This window comes from Chlorocebus sabaeus, chromosome 13 (assembly GCF_047675955.1).
Source record: "Chlorocebus sabaeus isolate Y175 chromosome 13, mChlSab1.0.hap1, whole genome shotgun sequence".
NCBI lineage: Eukaryota > Metazoa > Chordata > Mammalia > Primates > Cercopithecidae > Chlorocebus > Chlorocebus sabaeus.
In genome coordinates this window covers 76,358,051-76,380,954 of record NC_132916.1, presented here as the reverse complement: position 1 = coordinate 76,380,954, position 22,904 = coordinate 76,358,051, and the positions used below count along the sequence as shown (strand labels likewise).

Here is a 22,904-nt window from a genome sequence, read left to right as displayed (position 1 = left end):
CTGTTTGAGAGTCGTACCTCATGAGCATGTTTAGAAAATGACTCTGCACTTGATAACATGGCCGCAGTTCTTTCTTCCAGATCGCCAAGTTTCTGTCCTCTTTCATCTAGTGCCAACCTGGCTCGTGCTAATTCACCGACAACTCCAGAGGCTGCCCCTTTCACACCTTCAATGCCACCAGGGCCAGGAATATGCTGTGCAAGGCTCCTTGAAGCCTTTCCCGAGGACGATTCTCCAACTGAACACATTTGATAAATGGAAGTGTAACTCAAAACATGAAAATTTTACTAATATAAAATCCTACTACATGATAGCATTAAAATACAATTTTTGGATTGAATGGTAATATAATTGAAATAAAATTATAAAGTGAAATACGCTTAATACATGCTTTCTTTTGTTGGTTTAATATTGGTTTAATAATTTTTAGATACTTTTTCAAACATGAAAAAACACAATGTACATTAAATACTCTATACTAGTTCATACAGCAGGACTTATGCAAAAAAGGAGCTGGTAAATATTTAATGAAACACGTAATAGGTATATTGATACCAATTTATATAATGGCAAAAACTGCTCTTTTGTATGCAAAAAGTGAAAGATAAAGATATTTAGCTTCAAATATACAGATTTAAATTTAAATATACAGATTTGATTATGTTTATTTACTCCACACTTCCTCTTACTTAAAAATATACTATGCTTAGGCTCAGAAGTAAAGAGACATGAATAATTTATTCAGTAGTCTATTTCAGTCTCCAAAAATTATAGGCATGCTATATTCTTTTCTTTTTCTCCATTTATCTTGTCACTTACCAAATGGATCACATTATTCCTTCAAAAGATGTTGGGATTCACTCTTTTCTTTCCTTTTGCTATCCAGATGTTTTTTTACCTAACACTTAGATCACTGTAAAAGTCTTAAATTCTTTAAAGGCTGACCCCAAGTTTCCTGGTTCCTCAGCTTACATTTCTTTTTTTCCTTTTTCTTTAAATATAACTCATATACCACATTTGCTCCTTTAAAGTGAATACATTGGTGATTTTTACTTTATTCGCAAGGCTGTGAATCACCATCACCACTAATGAATTCCAGAGCATCTCATCACTGCAAAAGAAGCTCCAGGCCTGTTAGCAGTCACTTTCCATTCCCACTCTTTGCAGTTCTTGGCAATCACTAATCTACTCTCTGTCTCTATAAATTTGCCTATTCTGAGTATTTCAGTTAAATGGATTCATACAATAGGTGGCCTTTTGAGCTGGCTTCTTTCACTGAGAGTAATGTCAAAGGTTATTGATGCTGTATCATGCATCAGTACTTCATCCCTTATTATGGCTGAATAACATCATTTTATGGATAAAGTATATTTTGCTTATTCATTCATCAACTGATGGACATTTGGGTTATTTCCACTTTTTGGCTATTATGAATAAAGCTACTATGAACAGTTATACAAATATTTGGGTAAATGCATGTTTTCAATTTTCTTGGGTAGGGTATATGCCTAGGCATAGGATAGCTGGGTGATGTGATAACTGTATGTTTAGTTTTTTAAGGAACCATCAGAGTTTACCAAAGAGGGTGCATCATTTTACATTTTGACCAATAATATACGAGGGTTCCAATATCTCCACATTCTTGCCAACATTTGTTATTGTGAATCTTTTTGATGACATCCATCCTAGTAAGTGTGAAGTGGTATCACATTGTGGATTTGACTTGCATTTCCCTAATGACAAATGATGTTGAAGATCTTTTCATGCATTCATTTGTCATTTGTATATTTTCTTTGGATAAATATCTATTGAGGTTGATATGGTTTGGCTGTGTCCCCACCCAAATCTCATTTTGAATTGTAGCTCCCATAATCCCCACGTGTCATGGGAAAGACCCAGTGGGAGGTAACTGAATCATGGGGGCAGGTTTTCCCATGCTGTTCTCATGAGAGTAAGTCTCACAAGATCAGGTCTTATGCTTTTATAAAGGGCAGCTCCCGTGCACATGCTCTCTTGCCTGCTGCCATGTAAGATGTGCCTTTGCTCCTCCTTGGCCTTCTGCCATGTTTGTGAGGCCTCACCAGCCATATGGAACTGTGAGTTTATTAAATGTCTTTTTCTTTATAAATTACCTAGTCTTGGGTATGTCTTTATTAGTAGCATCAGAATAGACTATTACACAGATCTACCTAAAAATTGATCTATTTGTCTTCTTATCATTGAGTTTTAAGAGTTCTGAATATATTCTGGACACTAGACCTAATCTGATATCAGATATGTGATTTGCAGATAATTCATCGCATTCTTTGGATCATCTTTTCACTTTCTTGATAGTATTCTTTGAAGCACAAAGTTTTAATTTTTGATAAATTCCAATCAATATTTTTTTTCCTTTGGTTGCTTGTGATTTAGGTGTCATATCTTAGAAACCACTGCCTAATCCATGGTTATGCAAATTTATACCTGTTTTCTTCTAAGACTTTTACAGTTTTAGCTCTTATATTGAGATCTTTGAGCCATTTTGAGTTAATTTTTGTGTGTGGCGTGAAGCTGGGGCCCAACATCTTTTTTTTTTTTTTTTTTGCAGGTGACTATCTAGTTATTCCAACATCACTTATTGAAAAGACCATTCTTTGGCCACATACTTTTCTTGGCATCCTTTTAAAAAATCAATTGACCATAAATGTATGAGCTTATTTCTGGACTCTCAACTTTATTTACCTTTATGGCAGTACCACACTGTCTTGATGACTATAGCTTTGTAGTAAGTTTTGAAAATAGAATGTTTTAGTCCCTCCAGCATTTTTCTTTTTCAATATTTGTGTGTGTGTGTGTGTGTGTGTGTGTGTGTGGCTATTTTGAATTCTTTGAATTTTCATTTGAATTTTAAGAACAGCTTATTGCTTTCTGAAAAAAAAAGTTATGAATTTGATAGGAATTGTGCTAAATGTGTAGATCAATTTGTGGATACTGCCATCTTAACAATGTTAAGTCTTCTAATTCATGAACGTGAGATGTTGGTCCACTGACTTACATCTTGGTTTCTTAAAATGATATTTTGAAGTTTTTACTGTATATGTCTTATACTTCTTTGGTTAAATTATTTCTAACTGGTTTATCTTTTTGATACTACTATAAATGAAACTGTTAATTTCATTTACGAATTAGTCATTGCTTGTGTATAGAAATGCAATTCATTTTCTATATTGATCTTGTATCCTGCAACCTTGCTGAAACTGTTTATTAGCTATAATTATTTTTGTGTGGATTCCTTAGGATTTTCTATAGATAAGATTACATCGGCAAATAGAGACAGTTTTACTTCTTCCATTCCAATTTGCATGCCTCTTACTTGCTTTTCTTACCCAATTTCCCTGGCTAGAGCCTCCTTTCCTATGTAAAATAGAAGTGGTAAGAGCTCTTTGAATATGCATATTAAAACTTATAATTAGCTAGACATTTTTGGAAGGATTTTGATTAGAACTGCATTAACTGTATATGTGTATATATACATACACACACCAGTTTTGAGATAATTAGATACACATTTTTGGAAGGATTTTGATTAGAACTGCATTAACTGTATATGTGTATATATACATACACACACTAGTTTTGAGAGCACTGGTATCTTTTATTGAATCTTCCATTCCATGAACATGGTATACTCATTCATTTGTTTGAATCTTTAACTTCTCTCAACAAAGTTTTCTAATTTTCTATTTTTCCCATGGAGATTCTGAACATGTTCTGTTAAGATTTATTTCTAGGTACTGAATTAAAAGAAATACTATGGGTGATAGGCAGAGTAATGTCTCCCTTCCCCCACAGATGGCTACATTCTAATCCCTGGAACCTGTGATTACGCCATGCAGATATGACTAAGGACCCAGACATGGAGTTCATCTTGCATTATCTAGGTAAGCCTAACCTAATCACATGGGTCCTTAAAAGCAAAGAGGTTTTTTGTTTTTTTTTTTCCTATTGTGGGCAGAAAGAGATGTGGCTTTCAGAAAAATAGAGATATGCAAGGTTGTTGGCCTTGAATACTGACAATGGGACCAGAAGCCAAGGAAAGTGGATGGTCTCTAGAAGCTAAAAAAGGCCAGGAAATGGATTCTCCCCTGAAACTTCAAACAAGAAACACAGCCCTGGGAACACCCATAAGACCTGTGTTGATTTCTAACCTATGGAACTGTAAGATAATACATTTGGGTTCTTTTAAGCCAGTAATTTTGTGGTAATTTGTTATAGCAGCAACAGAAAACTAATACAAAGAGTAATTTTAAACATTTCATCTTTCATGATTGTTAATATAAATTAAATTTTATTTTTGTATATGATTACATCTAGTAAGTTTGGTAACCTTTGTTATATCTAACAATTTAGCTATAGATTCTTTTGGTTCTTCTAAATATGTCATCATATCAATAATTTGCAAATGACTGTTTTGTTTTCTGTTTTCTATTATAGTACTTCATTTTTTCTTCCCTTTCCACACCCTCTAGGGACTTGAAAAGAATGCTGAATGTATGTGTTAATAGTGGGCATTATGTGTCATTCCTAATTTCAAAGGGAAAGTTTTTAATATTTAATATTCCTACATTAAGAGTGACATTTGCAATTTAGTTTCTAGGAGTCTCTATCAGGAATTGCTACTGAATTTTTTTTTAAATGATAAATCAACTTTGAATTCCTGGTATAAACCAAACTTGGTCTTGGTATATTATCTTTATTACATATTATTTGCTATCTTAATATTTTATTTCAAATTTTCTATCTATAAATGATTTTTGCCTTTGTTTTTTCCTTTCTAATACTATTCTGGTTTTTGGTATCAAGGTTGTGTTAGCCTCATAAAATGGGCTGATGAGTGTACCTATTTTTTCCTATCTTTTGGAAGATTGTGTGAGAGTTAAATTATTTTTTCCCTAAATATTTGGGAGAAGTATTAGTGAAGTCCAATTTGTACCAGAAGTTTACTTGTAGAAAGGTTTAAAATGATGGTTTCAATGTCGGATAGTTATAGTACTATTAGGGTTTTTATCTTTTTGTCCATTTGCGTTGCTGTAATTGATAAAATAAATTCCATGAAAAATAAAGTTACACGTTACATTCTCTTATTTTTAACTTCAGTGTCATTCCTTTTTTTTTTTTTTTTCCCTAATAGCATCTACTTGTGCATTTCTTTTTTTGTGCTTGGTTTCACAAGAGGTTTATCATTTTTATTAGACTCTCAGAGAATCAACTTCGGCTTTTGTTATGCACTGAACAGTTGTGCCCCCTCCCCACCCAGTCATATGTTGAAATCCTTCCCTAACGTAATGTCAGAATGGGACCTCTGGGAGGTAATAAGGGTACTGTCCTCATCAATGGGATTAAAGCCCTTAAAAAGAGGCCAGAGAGGTAGCTTGCTCTCTTTCCCCCAGGTGAGAATGCAGCCAGAAGGCTGTCTGCAAGCCAGGAATAGGGCCCCCAAACAATTCAATCCTGCTGGCACCTTGGTCTCAAACTTCTGACCTCCAGAGCTGTAAGAAATAAGCTTCTGTTGTTCAAAAGCCATCCAGTCTATGGTATGTTGATATAGCAGCCTGAACTAAGACAGCTTTGCTAATTTTTATATTGCATTTTACTATTTCATTAATACCGTAATCTTTTTTATTTGGTTTATTTTGCTGTTTTTCTAACTTTTTGAGATGAATGCTGAGTTCACTCATTTTCACGTTTTCTTTTTTAAATACTAATATGTATTTAAGATTAAAATTTTCACTCTTATTACTTCAGTTACATAGCAATGGTCATAAATTCTTTGACACAAGGGTTATCCAAAGTATATTTCTTTATTTTCAAACATGAGGATTTAAACTTTGTTATTGATTACAAACATAATTGCACTGTGATCAAATTGTATACACTGAAGTTATTTTAATTCTCTGAGATTTATTAATTGATATAACTGTTTGTTATTAAATCTATATTTAGAACTTCTTACGATGATTGAGAAACTGTTTCTTCTATTAGTTATGTCAATATTTGTTTTTATATATTTTGAAGTCAAAATAGTAGGTGTATTCAAATGCCTTAATGTCTAATTTTTCTTATATTAATACAGTTATACCAGCTGATTCTTCATTTGTGTTTATGCTTTTCCATCTTTTTAAATTTCAACCTTTTCGTGACCTTATGTTTTATGTGTCCCCATAAACAGTGTACATTTCTTTCTATTTAATTAATTAATTAATGTATTTTTAAAGACAGGCTCTTGCTCTGTCACTCAGGCTGGGACAACAGTAGTTTGATCATGGCTCATTATAGCCTTAAACTCCTGGGCTCAAGTGATCCTCCTGCCTCAGCTTCATGAGTAAATGGGTCTACAGGTGCATACCACCACTAAATTTTTAAATTTTTTGTAGAGACAGGGGCTTGTTATGTTGTCCAGGCTGGTCCCAAACTCCTGGTCTCAAGCAACCCTCCCGACTAAGCTTTCCAAAGTGCCAGGATTGCAGGTATGAGCCTCGGCACCAGCTTTCTTTTCTTTTCAAATTTAGTCTAAAAATTTTTATCTTTTAGCTGAAACATTTATTCTGCCTACATTTACTACCATTATTTATATTTAAGTTAAACCTACCATGCTTTAGGTACTATGTTTATCCCACCTGTTTTGTATTCTCTCTTTTTTTGCTTTGTTTTAGAATGACTGTGATTTATCTGCTATTCATCTGAAGTTATGTTCTATTTTTCTAACTTTTACAGGTTATCCTATAAATTACATGCATCCTTATCAATACCAATGAACACTTTTTACAAGTTTCCCCCAAAATTCAAGAATCTCAGATCACCTTAAATCCATTTACTCTTTCTAAACTCCTTAATGTTATGACATATTTTGGGCCATGCTGTTGTTTGTGTATGTGTGTATACATACATATGCCATACACCTTTATTTTGCAGTTTATAAAGATTATATTAATTATATTTATGCACATATCACTTTTGTTCCAAATCACTGTGTGTCTCTGACATCCCATCCAAGATTATTTTCCTTTTATCTGATGTGTACCCTTTAGAACTCCCTTTAGTGTGACGGCGAGGTTTACTTATTTATTTGTCTAAAAATATCTCATTCTTAAAGAATTTTTGTGTATAGAATTATGGATTAAATAGAATCAATATAATTTTCTGTCAATATACAGAGGATCATCTTACTATCTTTGGATGTTGAGAAGTCATGTATCAGTCTCTATTTGTTAAAAAATATCTATAATTCTTCTCTAGCTACATTAAAGATTTTCTCTTGGTCTCTGGTGTACTATATTTTAATGAGATTAGCTAATTGAAAATTTTTAACAACACCACTGGAATTAATTCGGCTTCTCGAATTTGTGGATCCCTATCATGTATCAATTCTAAAAAGTTTTCTGACTTATTTCATTCATATATATATATATATATATATATATATATATATATTCTTCTTTGCAGTCCTATTTCCTTCTTGAGAAGGTCTAAACATATGTTATATCTTCTCATAGCAACTTCTTTTTTTAATCCTCTCCTACATGTTTTATTTTGTTTGTTTCTTTGTCCTGTATTTTGGATGATTTCTCCTAACCTATCTTTAAGTTACATAATTCTTTCTTCACTTTTGTCTAATTTGTAGTTAAGCCTATCTATTGGGTTTTTAATTTTAGTTTTTGAATATTTCAGGTCTAGAATTTCATTCTGGGTTTTTTCACATCTACTGCTATTGACTTTTACAGTTTTCAGTTACCTGATACAATGTTCAGGCATGATATTTATCCTCTTGAACACAATAACTACGAATAATTATTTTATAGTCTGTATCTGAAAATTCCAACATGTGAAGTGCCGATCCTTCTGCCTTTTCTGTTTTATTAATCATGCTGTTGACTCCTAGTGTTCCTGGTTATCTGTGACTGGTTTCTGGTCATCTATGTTCCTGGTTATCTATGACTACATATTTGAAAAATTATTTGTAGATAATTCGAGGACTCGGAATACACTATATTCTTTTTGAGATCATTTTTTTCATTTGCTTCTGCCAGGAGCTAGGGACTCTAGTAGTCTGGAAAAATCTTAATTAACAATTAACACTGAAGATGTCACAGGCCACCCAGATATTTGAAGCTGAGCTTAAAGTCATATGTGTGTACGTGGCAGGGGGATGTGGGCAGTTTATTCGCAGTTCACCCTTACTCTCATAGTCCTTTGGTGTCTTTGCAAATAGCAGGAATTATTTCAGGGTCCCCACTCTTGCCAGGCGGGGGAGCCCATCTTGCTAGCCCTAGCACAGCTTAGTACCTCAGCCTCGTTAGCAAAGCACTGCAGAGTCAAAGTGCCCCAAGTTGCCAGGCTCTCTGCTCTGGGCTTCTTTCCCCGTGGATACTGTTCTTGAAAATTTCTTACTGTATGATTACTTCCTTGATGTTTTTAACAAATTTTAGAAATACGTTTTCTAAGTCTTATATAACTTTATACATTTTCCTCAGTAAGAATTTTATTCCAAATTATCAGTCCCCACTGACTTAAGCAGTCTTCATTTTTAAAGCTGAAATAAAACTATAGAGCAATCTTCTGGGTAAGTTAAAAAAAAATTCATTGCACTGCTACTTACTGCTATTTAATGTTACAGTTTTTCTAATTAGTCAAACAAACATGAAACAACAATTCTAAATATTTTAGCAAAAAAGAAAAAAAACTCAAAGGATAGATAATAGCTGCCATTTATAAGAAAGGTCAAGCATTCACTGATTCATTAGTTCATTCAAGGACAAACTGTTTACTTGTATCAACTACGTGGAAGGTACTAAATGAACCAGAAGGTTTCTTTTATTACGAAGGTTAAATGAACTAGAATAGTTTTTAGAGGTTTTGAAAGATAGATTAAATGTTAAAGTAAAAACTTTTCAAAGTTCAGGTTATCAGTTAAAGAAAATCATAGCATTAAAACAACATCGCATTTAATGAAAATAAAGTAAGTACTTTCTAAATTATTTACTTAAAGTTGTGAATATTACTTTTTAGTATCGGAAGTTGTTCTGATTTTGGTTCCTTGAGTAAAATATTTCCCTGATTTGGGATAGAATAACAGAAAATAATTTTATGTATTTTGTTAAAACATGGAAATAGTAATTGTGACAAAGAGAAAAAAGTGAACATAATTTACAGGTATAAAAAATTTGTATGGCTTGTTTCTGTTTTATAGATATATTATCCAAATTAAATAAATCAACTTACATAATTCTTCTCTGTCAAGAGACTGTGCACCACCTCCAAATAAGCCTTTAAAGAATCCCCTGTTTGGTGCTTCAGGTGTTTCTACAGGAGTGAAGAGTTCACCCAACATTTCCTTTAAAATTAAAACAAATTGTAACTGTTAAAATTTCAGGGAAACTGAACTATAATTAACAAAAGTATCACTGTAAACTCTTTTAACTTAAGCTTAGAACATTACCTGTTGAGATTCACTATTAATGAGCACACGTCCTATGATCGGATACAGAACATGCTGATTTATTCCAACACTAAGTTTCTAAAACTAAAATATGACTTATTTGCTGCTTGCCCCTTTCACTAGATCACTTTCTTTGTTTGCATTTGAGGCAAACAGTATTTTTGCTTAAGAGTGTCAGGAGATTCTAATCTTTAAGATGACATTTTCATATAACTCGTATGAATTGATAATAGGATTAATAATTACATTAGAAAGACTTTTTTTTTAAGACAGTCTCACTCTGTCACCCAGGTTGGAGTGCAGTGGAACGATCTTGGCTCACTTGCAGCTTCTGCCTCTGGGGTTCAAGTGATTCTTGTGCCTCAGCCATTGAGTAGCTGGGATTGCAGGCACACGCCACCATGCCTGGGTAATTATTGTATTTTGTAGAGTCAGGTTTTGCGCCATGTTGGCCAGGCTGGTCTTGAACTCCTGGCCTCAAGTGATCCACTCGCCTTGGCCTCCCAAAGTGCTGTACAAGCGTGAGCCAACATGCCCTGCCAGAAAGACTTTTTAATAGCAAGTATAAAAGTCCAGTGTAATAATGATGATATATAGTTTTGGAATTATAACCTTTAGCTGAGTCAGAAAATTTGTAATTTAGACACCAACTTTTTTTCTCATAAACACATGCTAGGAGGAGAATCATGCCAACATACACCTGAAATTTCAGAAATCTGGCAGAGATGGGAACTCTTCCTTGTACATCATCAGATTTTTCTGAAATTACTGTCACTATTTTTCAGAGCACAGAAATGGTAAAAGTCAGAAGAAAAGTAAGATTGCTGACATGTTATTGGTTGTGTTGACAATACATAAAGAGGAAAGAAGATTTTTCTAAGAAAAGGATGGTAGCGGCAGGGTGCGGTGGCTCACACATGTAATCCTAGCACGTTGGGAGGCCGAGGTGGGCGGATCACGAGGTCAGGAGTTCGAGACCAGCCTGACCAACAGGGTGAAAGACTGCCTCTACTAAGCATACAAAAATAAGTAGGGCGTGGCAGCGTGTGTCTGTAATCCCAGCTACTTAGGAGGCTGAGGCAGGAGAATCGCTTGAACCTGGGAGACGGAGGTTGCAGTGCGCCAAGATTGCGCCACTGCACTCCAGCATGGGCAGAAAAGGATGGAAGTAACATTTATATAGGAGTTCTGCTATACTCTGGTATTATTACATCATTATAGTTGGAATAAAAGTATGTATTTTTCCTTAGGGCTGGGCTAAGAAGGCTGGTAAAGGATGTTTAGGTTTTCTTTTATACATATCCATATTAATGTTATCCCTCCACCCAGATTGCAAATGGGAGGAGATAACTATTAACACTACACAACAGTTTTATTTATAAGGCTGAAGTGGACTGAAGTCCTCACGTTTTTATTTTCTTTCCTCTGGATTTTCTATAAAGTGTAGTAAACCTGGAATAAAACACTTTCTGAATTCAATAAATCAAACTTGTTAAAACCCACTGTAGAATATACTAATATCTATTATTATATTGAAATTTATATTAAACTCTGTAACAAAGGCAATTTTAGGCATATTTTAAATCTTTTAAAAACTGTATTTCACAGATTCTAATTTAAACTATATGTATTAAATTGTTATAATGCAAAAAAAAAAAAAACAATAACAGCAACATAGCTATCATTTGGGTGTCTCATGCTAAATCAAAAGAAGAATATGACATAAAAACGGTGACAGTTTAAAGGCATGCCTTTTAAAAAATTTTACCTCATTTTAGAATTATGGTTTGTACTTCTTATTTGGTGTTTACTGAGCTTACGATTTTACAAAGGTAAAGTAAGAAATATAAAAACACTAGATTAAACTCATTATATTCTCTGAAGTAGAATGATTACAAACTTTGGAACCAGATGGATCTGGATTTGATTCTCAATTTCTGCCTTTTACTAGCAGAAGACTCTTAGTCAAATTAGTCTGTCAAAGAAATGGCTTCTTCAACTTTAAAAGGGGGAGATAATGATAACTGCTTCTCAGGAATATTATTAGCATTAAAGATAATGAGCATATAAAGTGCCAGGAGTAGACATCAATAGTATATGTACAGAAGTAGAAAGATCTATCACATAGAGATGAAACCAATTAGAAAATACACAAGTCATTTATCCACATGTTAATATTATGAACAGACATCTTTAAAGGGAGTTGAAAATTCAGTGTTTCTTAGAGTCTAGATTATCTGCAGTCTTAGTATAAAGGTTTTGGGAAGTACATAAAATAATATGTATAGGTATTTTTTTCACTTCTATTTAAATAAGGATTTTGATTATAAGTAAATCTACTATTTAGAATGATTCATGTTAATGCTAGTAAATGTTGGTGAAATCTAAAACAGATTTGTAATTTCTGTGATCTTGCTACATCTATTCATAGTAGACAGGATTTCTGAAACAAGACATTGAACTTAATTACTCTTCTAAAATATAAATATTCAGAAATAAATATACTTGTACTAAACTTCATACTGAACCTATACAATATATATGAGAAGCTAAGCAGTTCAACTGACATCAGTTGTTTATAGTGATTACTTGGGGTTTTGTTAATAAATTATAATCCTGAGGTGCTTACCAAAGTAAAGTTACTTACTTAGTTGCTTTAAACTGAATTAATTGGTATGTTCCAACTCTATGATTACAGTAAATTTTGGTTAGGGTTCACAAATGAATATAAATAGTCCATTTGAAAAAACTAGTTTATTGTAAATTATCTTTGTGTTTTTCACTATGGTATAGTTAAAAATAATGCTGTAAAAAGAAATTTAAGTATTTCAATCTATAAACATACCATTGACTAATTGCCCATCAAAGACAATTAAAAGTCCTGAATCCATAATCTTTTAAACAGCTTTACTGAAGTATAATTGACATACAAAAACTGGGAGATATTGGACATGTACAATTTGGTGAGTTTCGACATATGCATATATGCATGAAACCACCACCACAATCAACACTGTGAATATATCCATCACTCGCAGGTTTTCTTCTGCTCCTTTGTAAGACCTTCTCTAATTCCTTCTTTACCCCCCATATCCAAGTTACTGCTGATCTGCTTTCTATCACTATTATTTGTATTTTCTTGAGTTTTTATATAAATAGAACAACAAGTACTCTTTTTTCTTGGCTCCTTTCATTAAGCATAATTATTCTGAGATTCATTGACGCTGCTGATTGTATCGTTCACTCCTTTGTATTGCTGACTAGAATTCTACTGTATGATAAAATGCAATTTGTTTTTCCATTCATCTGTTGAGGACATTTGGGTGGTTTCCAGTTTTTGGCTATTACAAATAAAGCGGTTATGAATATACATTTCCTTTTAATAATAATAATAAAAAACCTATGAATAAAATGGCTGGGTCCTTGGCTCATGAATGTTAACTTTAAAAAAAACCTCCTAAACTGTTTTCCAAAGTGGTTATACTTTTTTACGTTCCCATCAGCATTGTATGGAGTTCTAGATCGTCTATATCCTTGCCAAAACTTGGCATGGTATTCTTTTTAATTTCAACCACTCTCATAGATGTTTAATGGTATCTCACTGTGGTTTTAATGTGCAGTTCTCTAATGATAAAAAATGTTGAGCATCTTTTCATGGTGAGCTTTCTTTTTGAATATTCTGGCTATGTTTTTATTGAGTTGTTTCTCATCCTTCTGGGTTTTAAGGGTCATTCACATATTTTAAAGATAAGTCCTTTATTAGATATATGTTTTGCCCAGATTTTCTTCCCATCTATAAGCTGTCTTTTCATTTTCAAAAGCGTCTTTTGAAGAGCAGAAAGTTTAAGTTTTGTTGAAGTTATCAATTTGTTCTTTTATGGATGGTGCTTTTGGTGTCATAGCTAAGAAATCTTTTCCTAAAATAAGGTAAGAGATGTTTTCTTACATCTCTTTCTAGAAGTCTTGTAATTTTGGGGTTTCCATGTAGGTCCATAATACATTTTCAATAAATTTTGGTTTATGGTGTGAAGAGTGGATCAAAGCTCATTTTTTTTGCATTTTAATATCCAATAGTTCCAGCATTACTTGTTGAAAGGGCAATTCTTTCTCCACTGCATTGCCTTGTGCCTTCCTTAAAAAAATCAGTTGTCCATGTATGTGTTTATTTCTGGATATTCTATTCTGATCCATTCATCTTGATGCCAAAAATATCATTCTCTACTGATTACTGCAGCTTTATAATAATTCTTGAAATAAGGTTGTGTTAGGCCTTCCATTTTTTTCAGAGCTGTTTGGTGTATTTTAGTTCTCTTGCATTTATGTATGAATTTTAGGATAAACTTGTCAATTCCTACAAAAATTTCTAAAAAAATTTTTAAATTTTTTAAAATTTCTTTTATTACTATTTTATAGTTTTTCAGTGTAGAGATCTTTCATTTTCTGTTAGATTTATCCCAAAGTATTTCATAGTTTTGCTATTATAGATGGTATGGTTTTTAAAATATCAATTTCCAAATGTTCACTACTAACATATAGAAATAAAATTATTTTTATATATTTATCTCATATTCTACACCCTTGCTAAACATACTGATTAATTCTAGTAACCTTTATGGTAGATTTTATTTGATTTCCTATACTGATGATCATGTCATTGTGAATAAAGACAGTCCTTTTCCTTTTCTTTTCCTTGCCTGAGTGCACCGGTTAAAACCTTAATTACAATACTGAATGTAAGTGGTGAGATTGAACATTCTTCTGTAATTGCTGATTTCAGGAAGAAAGAATTAGTATTTCATCACTAATATTATTTGAGATGTGGGTTTTTCTTACATGTTAAGTTTTCTTCTATTCCTTGTTTGTAGAGATTTTTAAAAATCAGGAATATTTGTTAGATTTTGCCAACTGCTCTTTTTCTTTTTTTAAGCTTTTTAATAAGATGGATCACAGTGACTGATTTTCAAATGTTAGGTCAATCCTACTTTCCCGGGATAGGTCTCACGTGGTCATAATGTATTATCCCTTTGATATATTGCTAAATTCAATTTGCAAAACTTTTTTTTTTTTTTTTTTTAACAAATTTTGCTTTTATATTTGTGAGAGGTATTGGTTTATATGTAGTTTTCTTTTCTTATAATGACTTGGTCTAATTTTGGTATCAGGTTAATGCTTCCTTTATAGAATAAGCTGGGAAGCAATCCTAATTCCGTTTCTGAAAAAGTTTGTGAACTGGTATTATTTCTTCCTGAAATGTTGATAGAGCTCATCATTGAAGCCATCTAGGCCTGGAAGTTTCTTGGTCCAAGGTTTCTAACCTCAATTTCAATTTATTTAACAGATACAGGACTATTTAGATTATCTATTTTTTCTTCAGTGAGGCTTGGTAATTTGTCTTTCAAGAAATTTCATCTAAGGTTTTGAATATTTTTGGCATAAACTTGTTAATAATATTTCCTTTTTATCTATTTCATATCTACAGAATATATAGTAATGAGACTTCTCTTATTACTGATATTAATAATTTATAACTTCTGTCTTCCTATGGCTTGAGATTAATTTTATTTGTTTTGGTTTCATTGATGTTTTTGATTTCATTGATATTTTTCTATTGTTTCTTTGTTTTCCACTTGGATGTTTATTTTTTGTTTTCTTGTGTTTACTTTGTGTTTAATTTGCTTTTCTCAGTTTTTTAAAGTGAAAGTTGACATCATTGCACTGAGACTTCCTTCTTTTCTAATATAGGTGTTTTAGTGCTGTAAGTTTGCCAAGTTCAAACACTGTTATTTTTCTGTCGTTAGGCTTTCAAGTTCACGTCTTTTCTTCTGCAATGTGAAACCTGCTGTTAATGTCATTTAGCATATTTTTCACCTCAAACACTATAGTTTCTCATCTTTAGAAGTTTGATTTTATTTTTGTATCTTTCATGTTTCTAACTTTTTGAACATACGGAACGCAGTTATAACTGTTTTAATCTCCTTCTGTGTGCCAATTCTGGTATGCATGTCAGTTCTGGTTTGGTTTCTGTTGATTGCTCTCCTCGTGATGGGTCATGGTTTTCTGTCTCTTTGCATGCCTGGTAACACACTGGATGCCAGACGTTGCGATTTTTACCTCATTGTGTGCTAAATAGTTTTCACTTCCTTTAAGTTTTCTTGAATTTCATTCTGACAGAAAACATTTTTATCCTTTTGAGTGTAGCTTTTGCGATTTGTTAGGCATGTCTGGAGTAGTGGCTGATAATGGACCATCCAAGGATATAAAGTCCGAATTTCTGGACCGACAAATATTACCTGGCAAGGAAAAGGAGTCTATGCAGATGTGATTAAGTATCTTGCTCTGGGGAAATTATTCTGGACTACTGAATGGGTTATAATCCAATTACAAGTGTCTTTTTAAGAGACAGAGGGAGAGAAAGATTTGAAACACAGAAGAGGAGGTAATGCAGCCATAAAGGGAGAGATTCCAGTGATGTGGCCCAGTGTCAAGGAACACCAGCAGCTCCTAGAAACGAGGAGGGGCAATAAAAAATTATCTTCTAGAGCCTCTAGAGGGAGTAAGACCCTGCTAGCACATTGATTTTGCCTCAGTAAAACTGATTTTGGACTTCTGGCTTCTACAAGTATGAGCAAGTAATTTTCTACTGGTTTTAGCCACCAAGTTTGTGGCCTCAGGAAACTAATATCCACACAAATTATGGGTTTCTCCAGTCTGGTTGTTGGGAACACGCACATTCCTGGAACGGTTTCTACAAATCCTCTATTCTTTTCAGATGGTTCTTTTTCTGCTCTGAAAGCTTAGTCACATGTACGTGCTGAATACCACGTATGGTATACTCAGGGGGACTCTGCACATCTCCAGGGTTCTTTCTCTTTGTAGCTCTTTTCTCTCGAATTTACCTGGTGTCCCCAAACTCTTGTTCCTGACTCTTCAACTTGGGAAGTTTGCCAGGCTTTAACTCAGTACCTTCGCCCTGTGCCATGCTCTGAAAACTCTATTAAAGCATTAAAGCTGGGACACCTTCTTTGTTTCCTATGTCAGAAATTACTTTCCTTCATTGCCTGATGTCCAGTAATTTGAAAACCATTGTTTCATGAGTTCTGTCTGTTTTTTTTTAGGTTGTTTCAGGAAGGAGGGTTAATCTGGTTCCTATTATTCCATCTTGGCTGGAAACTCCATAAATGTTTGTAGCCATCTTCTTTATTTTTGGCTAAAGTTAAAGGAATGCACAATGTAAAAGGGTACTCAGGGAACCAAGGTCTAGTGTTTATCAAGTTCATCATAGTCTTCAACAGGTTTTTACCAAGGCATTATTTCTGGCTACTAAAAATACAGAGGTAAACAACATGTCAATATTGCCCAAAGAAAACATTTTATCACAAATTCCTTTAAGATAGTCCATTTTTTGTTTATCTCTGTATCATAAAGGCACATAGCAGATAGTTTAAAATACAGTTTACTACTAAAAGACTATTTCATTTAAACATAAATAAGAAAACTATGGCTGCTATTAATTTAAGAATAATTTAAGAATAATTAAAGAAAACACCAACTAAAGGATAGAATAAATTGATCCCAGAAAAGTGATGAAGTTTAGATTTTTGAGTACTTGAATTAGGACCACATTTCAGATAGAAATGAATTAATATTCAATTGTCCATATTATTTCTTAACATAACATTTTGCTAGTGAAAGGAAATGCTAAAAGGAAAACTTTAAGGTTTATCCTTCCAACAGAAAACAAAATTTTACTTCAGAAACTTAGGAATCTTTGAAAAATAACTTTCACTCAAACGTAAATGGGAATTTAAATCTAAAATGTCAGATATATAATTTTGTTTTACTCTCAAAGCTTACAATATTACTCAGGACTAGGTTTCCAGTACAGTATAGCTTACTGAAATAATAACACAATGAGGACAACACCTGACATTATTAAGCACCGTCTGTACCGGGGCACTATGCTAAGCACAGTACATGCACTGCCTCCTTTAATCCCTGTAATATCCCCACACACACCACTTCTCTGCTAATTTTAAAGATGATGCTTAGAGTCATTGAGTAACTTTTCTATGATTACAAAATTGTATAGTTAGCATGATGGACTTGAATTCAGCCTTCTTGACTCTAAAGCCCATGTTCTAAAAATAATAAGCCACAAATTCAAATTTGCAAATGTGTAAAATAGGGCTAACTGCAAAAACTTTCATTATAAAGTTCCTCTAGATAGTACTTTCCTCTAAATATTAAATATCAATCAATATTTCAGCTCAATATTTCCAGAGCTCTTTTACTTTAGAAGGTAAAGCTAAATTGATCATTTTGAATATACACAGAAGCACATACAGCACTCAAATACTTTAAAAACGACACAATTCTGTATATAAAGAATTTGTATATAGTCTCTCAAAAACAGATCAACCAAAATACTAGAGGAAAACTACCTAATAACAATTTTTTCTTCTGTGTAAATATCCTTGTGAATAGAGAGTATAGGAGATGAGATTACAAAATTTGCCCTAAAATAGACTCATTTATTTTCACATTAACACACTTCTTTAAAAAGGGCTGTGTGTGTGAATAGATATTTATTCTATGTAGAGAGTAGGTATAAAATGTATGCAGCAGTTCATACTTCTCTGCCATCACTGGAAAGACAGATATGGATTAGTAAGATGAAGCTGCTTATAGCAGATGTCTGAAGAAGACACTTTTAATCATGGGAGTCTCAAAGCATGTGCTCTGAAAGTCTAATTCAACAGTCTGGATTTTCCCAAGCAGGCTCACTTGTGTACTTCCATGAGAATAAGGAGCAGACAGTACACGGGCCCTAAGAGAATACTTTACCTCTGAAGAAATTATAGTAATATTTTTATTAATTACCTGAAGATTTTCACAGGTCTCTTGACTATAAGTCAGTCTCTGGATTTCTGTAGGTGAAACAAGGTATAATGCTTGTCCATTGTTGGTAAAGCAGAACGTTCTGGCTATCCGCATATTGGTAAGGGGCAAGTAATACACATCCAATAGAGGTCTTAAACTTGGCAAACTTGAGAAAAAAATTAAAAACTTGTTAATAATAAGGTAGATTTTAGTCTTGAACACACTATCATTGTTAAAAATGGCAGAGACTTCATAATTCTTATGATTTAGTTTGTATACTTGAGTGGGAGATAAAAAATGGCTTATACTCCTCATATACTTGTTCACTATTAACAGAATAAAAATAAATTCTCAGAGTATAAGACTATACACACAAAAAAAGCACTTCTTTTAAACAATTCTGTAGTATAGTTTGAGGGAGGAAATGCTATATCTGCATTTAAAAAAATATCTAACTCTTACCTAAAAGTCATTATATGTCCATTGGCACAGAAACAAGCAAGGCAGATACTGTTACTCAATGCTACAATATCTCCACGAAGCACAAATGAGGTCTCTGTAATATTTTGCTTATAAGCACAGTTCTGGGTTGGCAGTGAGATTACTTTTGCTTGCTTTTCAGAACATATCACTGCATACTGGTTTTCACTAATTTCCTGAGAAGAGGAGGGGGATACTGAGACAGGTCGCCGTTTTTTCAATTTCTCCTTTTCATCTTTTTCTTCAGGAACATTGTATTCTCTCCAGGGTTCATATGCAGGTGGTATTAAGCAGCCTGTGGTATCCAGAAATGCCATTCTCAAGATTGCACCTTTTAACCTCAATATAGTACCTAAAATACAGAAGTCTAGTAAATAACTGAAATATTTTAATCAACAGAGTAAACACATTTATTCTAACTTTGACATATATAGTAGATACTCAAATATATGCTGAATGCATATTGAACTGAACACTGACTCACTGACAGAATTCAGACTTTAAGCGAGATGTTTATGAGTCTGGAAAAAGATGTCAACTTACATGCTCCAAATAGATAAATGCCACTAATGATCACTCACAATTTAATTACATATGATAAATTTGGCAAACACGTATCTGATCTTTAAATGAATAAACAAACGACATGCTGGAGTATTTGGAACTATTTTCTCTTATACCCAGCAAGTGCACTACCAGTCAGCAAGAGAGCAAGTGGACAGCACCTGGAGCAGTCAGCGTGGGGCCACATGTGGCTGCAGAGCACTGCGAATGCGCCTTTTCCAAAGTGTGCGAACAACTGCAGTGCATAGTAAGAGTCAAGCACATGCCCCACCTGAAGACTTTAGCACTCCAAAAAGTTCAATATAAAATACCTCAATCACTTTTAATAATTACAGGCTAAAATGATAATATTTGGGACACAGTGGGCTAAATAAAATGTTATTAAAATTAATTTCACCTGGTTTTTACTTTTTTAATGTGACTGCTAGAACATTTAAAATTATGTGGCTTTGCATTGCTTTTCTAATAGACAGTGCTGATCTAGATGACCAATGAAAAAAAAACTACATATTTCTTTTTTGGAGACAGAGTCTCGCTCTGTCGCCCAGGCTGGAGTGCAGTGGCCGGATCTCAGCTCACTGCAAGCTCCTCCATCCGGGTTTATGCCATTCTCCTGCCTCAGCCTCCCGAGTAGCTGGGACTACAGGCGCCCGCCACCTCGCCCGGCTAGTTTTTTGTATTTTTAGTAGAGACGGGGTTTCACCGGGTTAGCCAGGATGGTCTCGATCTCCTGACCTCGTGATCCGCCCGTCTCGGCTTCCCAAAGTGCTGGGATTACAGGCTTGAGCCACCGTGCCCGGCCAAAACATTTCTAACCATTACCTCTAAAATAATAATTCCTCTTAAATGATTTACAACAACTGTCAGATATACTTAAGGCATTATTTTGGTCAGTTTATCATCTTAATGTAGGGGCTACATTTTTGACTTGCTTCTATTAATGGTACCCTTTCCCCCAATATCCTTGATAATGTACAAATATGCTTTATGCTCACTTCTGAGTAAACTAAGTGATAACATTAATAGAATGGAAGGGAGGGTAGATAACTGAGTGAGCATTCAGTTCTTAAAGATTTTTCATATTTTGTTTTAAATTTATATAAGGTTTTATAGCTTGCAGTATTTTTTCCATATATTATTTTCTTTTATTTCTAAGCAAAAGAGTTCCTGATGTTCTCTCAAAACTTTTTAGAAGAAAAAATATTCTTTCCTTTCCTCTTTGCATTTATGATTTATCAATAGTAAGGATGCAGAATACAATGGAGCACATATTTCAATTTGAATTTCAGATAAACAATGAATACTTCTTAGTATAAGTATGTCCCAAATGTCATATATCTGTCCAATTCTAAATGCGACACACTTAAAGTATTTGTTATATAAATTAAAATTTGACTGGGCATCCTATAACTTTTATTTGCTAAATCTAGTAACCCTACTCTACATCCAAGTTTGGCGAGCAGATAATTTAATTATTTTAAGCAGCTTGGTAGAAAACTTCGAAACACAAGACTGTTATAATCTTATAGTTCCAATTATTTATCTCAAAACATATTTAAAGCTAGTTTTTCTTTCAAGATCTCTTATTTTTTATTCTGGTCCACCCAAAGAGTCCTTCAGCCTCTAAAGTTTTGATGAAGTCAGCTGAATTATCCATTCTAATTTGGGAACTGTTTATAGCACATATATTGTTCTAATATGTGGATTTTTTTTTTTTTTAAACTGGCCTAAAATACCGTTAAATGTATGTTTATCCTACAGTTGATGGGACTTTAGCATGTTTCCCAGTAGAGTAATGGTTAATTGTTGACTCTTCCTCTTGAAGAAAAGAAAAAATAATAGCCAAAGTAGACCACTTTAGGCTCTTAAGCACAGAAATCCATCAGCTTGAAAACATCTCTCTTCTCACAGCTCCAATACAGATGACATCAGTGTCACTGATATATTTTTAAATAGGCATCTTATTAAAAACAAACCTCAAAGATTCCATCATCGAGAAGAAACTAAGTTGCCTTCTTACATATGAAAGTTATTTTTGAATTCACTTTACAGCTAATTTGATTTATTGCAAGTTGGAAAGTATATTAAATACTTTTTGCGTAGTTAACAGTAAATTATCTATAATCCTGCTCACTCATTTTCATTTACTGGAAACATTTTCTTCTTATTACAAATTGGTGTATATTTGCTGTAGAAAATTTAGAAACTACAAATCAGTAAAAAAGTGAAAATAAAAATGACCTCAAATTCTACTCACCAGTGATAACTCCTGTTAACATTTTGATTTTCAACTTTCCAGTTTATTTTATTCCTATATGCATATTTGTTTACTAATAAGAACTGAGATTAGTAAGAATATCATTATGTAACTTGTCTTCTTTAATCTAACAACTTGATATGCAGTATATACTCAAGCATTTATAGAGCAAAATGAATAAATCAAACTGATTATTGAATGTAAAGATGGCTCAGAAATATAATCATAAATGCAGTTTAACTTCTAAATTCCAAAAACTGTAAAAGTCAGCACCAACAAGAGACAGATTTATTAGCAAAATCATGGTTGTTTCCATCTGGATGAGCATAAATGAGTAGTAACAGAAATCAGAATTCTCAGTTATTTCCTGACCTAACAGACTCCACAAACATTTGACAAAATCCAATCTCATTTTCAATATATGAAGTCTAGTACTATTTTCTAAAATTTGCTCTCAAGTCACCTTTTCCTAACACTTCAAAGTAGAAAAATAATCTCAGGTTTCACACTTGGAGATGAAAAATAACCATGTGTAGAATGTTTAAAAATGTACTTTTCTGTTTTTCTCCTAAATTTACAGTATTCTTTTGCTTGTGGTATTTGCTTGAGGTATTAGGAATGCATTACTGTAACCTTTAAAACAATTTTCTTCCATAGTAATTATTTTACACATGATCCTAAAGTTTAAAAAAATGGCAAAACTTGAATGGCTGTATAAACAAACAACATTCTGAAATCTTGTTCTATGTATTCTTTCATTAAAACATAAGGCCATCACTGATTTACTTTACATTTTATAATTCTTAGATCAATTCAAGAATGAAAAACAAAGGCTTCTATCATAGTAAATCACACCTGTAATGTAACTCTAAGTTTAGCAGCAATACATACCACTTGGAGACACAATTACTGGCTGAAGAAGTCTTTGTTCTCCTCCTGGGGGAAGGTTCAGTGCAATGACAAGCACTGTTCCTAGCGTTGTTCCAACCCATAGACAAGGGGAAGGGGACGAGTCCGTCTTTCGAGTAAATGTTTCACAGAAATGAAGAGCGGAGATCGCTTCTCGGGATTCTTTGTCAATGCTTGTTACACTTGAACTCCGTGATCGGCTAAAGGAGTTATCCTTTACATCTGAAATGGTTAAAAATGTTGTGAGATTGCTCAAGATATAAAATATATAAAATAAATTGTGTTTAATATAAATTTTGTCAAATAGTTAATCTGCAAGAAGACAAAATCTACAGCATA

General features: G+C 33.3%; 1 protein-coding gene across 5 annotated transcripts in view; it reads right to left on the bottom strand.

Annotated features, from left to right (window-relative positions):
* STXBP5 (syntaxin binding protein 5) overlaps positions 1-22,904 on the bottom strand; it is a 197,290-nt gene that overhangs the window by 7,794 nt on the left and 166,592 nt on the right. For all 5 annotated transcript variants that reach the window (XR_005241596.2, XM_038002284.2, XM_038002282.2 and 2 more), the window contains 5 exons: positions 22,548-22,787; positions 18,818-19,187; positions 18,356-18,521; positions 9,259-9,370; positions 18-238 (listed from right to left, as the gene is read on the bottom strand). Coding sequence is in view for 4 of the 5 variants with exons in the window: in XM_038002284.2 (XP_037858212.1) it covers positions 18-238; positions 9,259-9,370; positions 18,356-18,521; positions 18,818-19,187; positions 22,548-22,787 (1,109 nt within the window). In the remaining variant the exon portion in view is untranslated. The remainder of the gene's footprint in view (positions 1-17; positions 239-9,258; positions 9,371-18,355; positions 18,522-18,817; positions 19,188-22,547; positions 22,788-22,904) is intronic.